The sequence below is a fragment of the Stegostoma tigrinum genome, chromosome 3 (genome assembly GCF_030684315.1).
Source record: "Stegostoma tigrinum isolate sSteTig4 chromosome 3, sSteTig4.hap1, whole genome shotgun sequence".
Taxonomy (NCBI): domain Eukaryota; kingdom Metazoa; phylum Chordata; class Chondrichthyes; order Orectolobiformes; family Stegostomatidae; genus Stegostoma; species Stegostoma tigrinum.
Window position 1 is genome coordinate 49,175,571 of NC_081356.1, and position 5,315 is coordinate 49,180,885.

Genomic DNA, 5,315 nt, shown 5'->3' on the forward strand with positions numbered 1-5,315 from the left:
GCGCTTCAGATTTCCAAAGCCTTTCCCCATTTAGAAAATGGTCTATCCTCTATTTTACCAACCAAAGTGCATAATGCCACACTTTCCCACATTGGATTCCATCTACCACTCCTTCATCCACTCTCTGAGTCTGTCCAAGTTCAAGCCTCCCCACTTTCTCAATACTTCCTGTCCCTCCACCTATCTTTGAGTCATCTGCAAACAGAGCAACAATGCCCTCAGTTCCTTCAACCAGATTGTTAATGTATAACATGGATGGTTGTGGTCCCAGCATGGATCGCTGCAGAATTCCACTGTCATCCTGAAAAAGACTCCTGCCTTCTGACAGTCAGCTAATCCAAACAGATCCACTAGCATGGCTTTGTCTAATTGGTTCACTATTTCTTCAAAGAATCCTAATTGACTTATCAGGCATGACCTCCCTTGACAAAGCCATGCGGACTCAACCCCATTTTATTGTGCACTTCCAAATGCTCTACAACTCATCCTCAATAATGGACTCTAATGTTTTATCAATGACCAGGATTAGGCTAACTGGCCTATAGTTTCCTATAGAATCATAGTATCCCTACAGTGTGAAAACAGGCCCTTTGGCCCAACAAGTCCACACTGAAGCTCAGAGCATCCCTCCTCGACCCATCCCCCTATAACCCCAACTAGTCTACACTTCCCTGAAGACGACAGGCAATTTAACATGGCCAATCCCCCTGGCCTGCACATCTTTGGACAGTAGGAGGAAACTGGAGCACCTGGAGGAAACCCCCACAGACAGCGGCCCAAGGGTGGAATCAAACCCAGGTCCAGCTTTGGACTTCTGAACTCCATTTTAAAAGCAAAAATATTAATAAACTGGCTTCCCTTGGTTCTTATTTTTAGATTAGGTTCCCTACAGTGTGGAAACAGGCCCTTCGGCCCAACAAGTCCACACCGCCCTTGAAGCATCCCACCCAAACCCAACCCCTACAACCCACACAACCCTGAACACTACAGGCAATTTAGCATGACCAATCCACTCTAGCCTGCACATCTTTGGACCGTGGGAGGAAACCAGAGCACCCAGAGGAAACCCAGGCAGACACGGGGAGAATGTGCAAACTCCACATAGTCACCCGAGGCTGGAATCGAACCCGGGTCCCTGGCACTGTGAGGCTGCAGTGCTAACCACTGAGCCACTGTACTTGAACAGTTACTACATCATTTAACACTTTATCTTTTTCAGTTTAATGTCCCTTTATATGTTTATGAGCATGCATGTTTTGTATTCCCTTCCCTTATTTCTAAGAGAATGTGAAACAAACCCTACTTACAGTCTTGTTGTGCTCCTTACAGAGGTCACAAACGGAGGGAGAGAGGAAATATGTCAGCACTGTTTAAGAAAAACAGGAAATGCTACACAATATCTGTTTACAGGACAACTGGTGAGAATATGATGAGAAATATTTTTTAACACTTACAACCCAACTGGAACATATGGATTTTAAGAAAGCATTTGGCAAAGTACCACGTAAGGCTAGTTTATAAAACGGAGGTTCATGTAATTAGATTGTTAATATTGAACTAGATTTTTAAAAACTGTGACAGAAAGCAGTAGATTGTGGTATATCATTGCTTCTTAGACTGTAGGATGGTAGATAGTGGAGTTCCAAGGTTCAGTGCTGAAATCAAATTTTGCCAAATATCAATGATTTGGTTTTGATTGGCAAATAGTAAGAATGAAATAAATTGACTGTAGCAGTAGAATGTGCAGACAAATGGCAGATGGAGTTTAACATAATGACCTTTCTGATGTGATACATTTGAGCAGATGGGATAAGGAGAAGTAACAGAAGTATAATGACTCAGGGATATTTTACTAAGGTGTCTAAGATTAAGGGGTACAGATTTAAAATTTTGGGCAATACTTAGTCGAGAACTAGATGAACACAGCAGCATCTTAGGAGCACAAAAGCTGACGTTTTGAGCCTAGACCCTTCAGCAGAAAAAGGGGATGAGGAGAGGGTTCTGAAATAAATAGGGCGAGGGGGGAGGTGGATCGAAGGTAGATAGAGGAGAAGATAGGTGGAGAGGAGACAGACAAGTTAAAGGGGCGGGGATGGAGCCTGTCGAGGTGAGTGAAGGTGGAGAGTTGGGAGGGCATAGGTCAGTCCGGGGAGGGCGGACAGGTCAAGAGGGTGGGATGAGGTTAGGAGGTAGGGGATGGAGGTGTGGCTTGAGGTGGGAGGAGGGGATAGATGAGAGGAAGAACAGGTTAGGGAGGTGGGGACGAGCTGGGCTGGTTTTGGGATGCAGTAGGGGGAGAGGGATTTTGAAGCTTGTGAAATCCACATTGATACCATTGGGCTGCAGGGTTCCTAAGCAGAAGATGAGTTGCTGTTCCTGCAAGCTTCAGGTGGCATCATTGTGGCACTGCAGGAGGCCCAGGATGGACATGTCGTTGAACGAATGTGGGGGGCAGTTGAAATGGTTCACGACTGGGAGGTGCAGTTGTTTGTTGTGAACCGAGCGTGGTGTTCTGCAAAGTGGTCCCCAAGCCTCCGTTTGGTTTCCCCAATGTAGATTGTGGGGGAGGTGCACGGTCAGGCTGGGGGTGTGGGAGGTGGAAGAATCCTGTTTAAGATGGCACGGACCAGTGAATTTGTTGTACTCACGGTTTTTTTTCCAGTAAAGCTGAGTAGAACCCCACCCACGCCGACACCAACATCACTCCGCCCACAGCCAGCAACCCCAGAGAAGACAGCCACATTGAGCCCTGCCGAATTTTCACCATCCCCCCAGACCTCCCCCTGACTGAGGACGAACAGTCAGTCCTCAGCAAGGGACTCACCTTTGTCCCCCTCCACACACACATCAAAGAATACCAGTCATGTTTGGACATTGGGCAGTTTTTCCACCTCCAAGCTTACTTCTCTAATCAGGAGCTTAACCTTCCCTCCACTGACCCCTTCACCCGCTTCCAACACAAGTCCTCCTCCTGGACACCACCCCCAGGCCTCCTATCCTCCCTCGACCTCAACATCTCCAACTGCTGTCAAGACATCAACTGCCTCAACCTCTCCACCCCTCTCACTCACTCCAACCTCTCTCCTGCAGAACGTGCAGCCCTCTGCTCCCTCGGCTCCAATCCCAACCTCACCATCAAACCCGCAGACAAGGGAGGTGCAGTTGTAGTATGGCGCACTGACCTTTACATTGCTGAGGCCAGACGCCAACTCTCGGACACCTCCTCCTACTGACCCCTGAATCACGACCCCACCCCCGAGCACCAAACCATCATCTCCCAAACCGTCCACAACCTTATCACCTCAGGTGACCTCCCACCTGCAGCCTCCAACCTCATTGTTCCCCAACCCTGCACTGCCCGCTTCTATCTCCTTCCCAAAATCCACAAACCCACCTGCCCTGGTCGCCCCATTGTCTCCGCCTGCTCCTGCCCCACCAAATTCATCTTCATGGAGTTCTGATGAGGAAGAGGAGACTTCCTCTCAGATCTGTGGATGAACAATGGGTGGTTTTCATCAATTCGTGGTACTGCCCTATTACCATAAAGAGATCTTAGATGGTACATACAAAATTCCGATTTCAGGACACGTAGGAATAAGCAGGCATTTTCCTCGGCCAGATCCTCATAAGAAAATGACGTAGTTCTTCAAAATATGTCCAAGTAGAAGCAGGTTAAGCTAGGTAATATTCTGGGGACCCAGGTTCAAATCTAGCAATGGTAGATGAGTTTCAATTCAATAAATATCTGGACTTAATAATCTAATATTTAATCTAATCATGAATAAATTACCAATTGTCAGAATGTCACCAATGCACTTTAGAGAGAGAAACTACCATTCTAATCTGCTCTACCTACATGTGACGCCAGACCTTCAGCAACGTGGATGACTCTTAACTGCCCTTGAGGCAATAAAAGATGGATGAGCAACACCAATAATACCCAGTAAAAAAAAAAATCAGGTGGTTTCAGGACGATATGAAGAAGGACAACAGCAAATTGTAATGAATATCCTCAGACTGGAACAAAGATTTGGATTTCCCAATCCCTGCAACCAGACATTCCCCAAATGAAACTGAATTATTATGTTACAAAAGAATGCCTACTGCCCACCATGACTGCACTGGCTCTATATCTAGTGCCAATGCCCTGTCTTTTTTCCATATCCCTGCACACCACAACCATCCATATAACCATACAATACCTGCTGAATGCGTCTGCTGAATCTGCCTCTGCCTCATATAGCTATGTTGCAGACAATAGGTGATATGAAAGAAACCTTCAGTATCTCACCTGTGGTGTAAGTTTGCCGACTCGTTGTGTGATTGGCTCATTCATGACCACCTCCACTTTACAGTTGTCCTTCTCTTTCGGGACATTGAACTGCAGATTCTCCTTAGAAAGGAATGCAGACTGCCCCTTGGGAACACTTAGGCCAAGATTCACTTGTATAAAGGAAGGAGCAATGCATCGCCAAAGGCAAAGTTGCAGAAGGATTACAGGATGGTCCCAGCAATGTTTCATTTTAACCAAGAAATATTCAAAGTTCTCAGCTCTTCACAAACTGCTGTTCTGTTTAAAGTGGAATCCTAAAGTGATAACTTTTTCTCTGAAACAATGTACTGATAGATAAATTTGGAAAGTCAATGTCCTAAAGCAGCACTCGGATGTGTCAGATATTTCAGTTGTCTGTCAGAATAGTTCACACTTCTGAAGTCCTGAAAAACAAAGAACATTATGTTTCTGTGATTTGTTTAAAAGCATCATTTTTCCACCTGCATTTTCCCTTTGCAACTTCAACATTTCCCTGTACATGAGATAACTCTGCTGAGTTTTCTTGGAGATTTGTGCTCAAAAGTATCTCTATGGTAACAGGATTGAAAAACAAATATGCATAGTGATGTCTACCTCAAGCCATTAACTGATGTGTTACTGTGAGTTTGTGTTCCAAAGCCTTTTCCACCATGATGTTGCTAATGTTCGGCATTAGGAGAGATTCTATTAAGTTTCATCCAACTGGTTTACTTTAAACAAGGAATTGCAACAGGCTTCATGACAGAGGAAATTAAAAACATATCCCTTAACACATTGTTTTCAGTCATATGAAATTAACCAGACACTCTCACCACTGTACATGAGTAGATGTTGCAGAATTTAACACACACAAAGATGATATTTGGCCTATTGAGTTCATGTCATCTTCCGCCTCGAGCAATGCTGTCAGTTCCGCTCTCCCACTCAATTCCCATAGTCCTGCAAATATATTTCCTTCAAGTGTCCATCTTAATTCTTTTTGAAGTTATTAATTGTTTCCTGC

At 45.1% G+C, this 5,315-nt stretch overlaps 1 protein-coding gene across 1 annotated transcript in view; it reads right to left on the reverse strand.

Moving 5' to 3' along the window:
* frem1a (Fras1 related extracellular matrix 1a) overlaps window positions 1–4,552 on the reverse strand; it is a 395,391-nt gene extending 390,839 nt beyond the window's left edge. The window contains exon 1 of the mRNA XM_059645008.1: window positions 4,292–4,552. Within this exon, the coding sequence (XP_059500991.1) occupies window positions 4,292–4,522 (231 nt within the window). The 5' untranslated portion in view covers window positions 4,523–4,552. The remainder of the gene's footprint in view (window positions 1–4,291) is intronic.
* Between the last annotated feature and the right edge of the window lie 763 nt (window positions 4,553–5,315).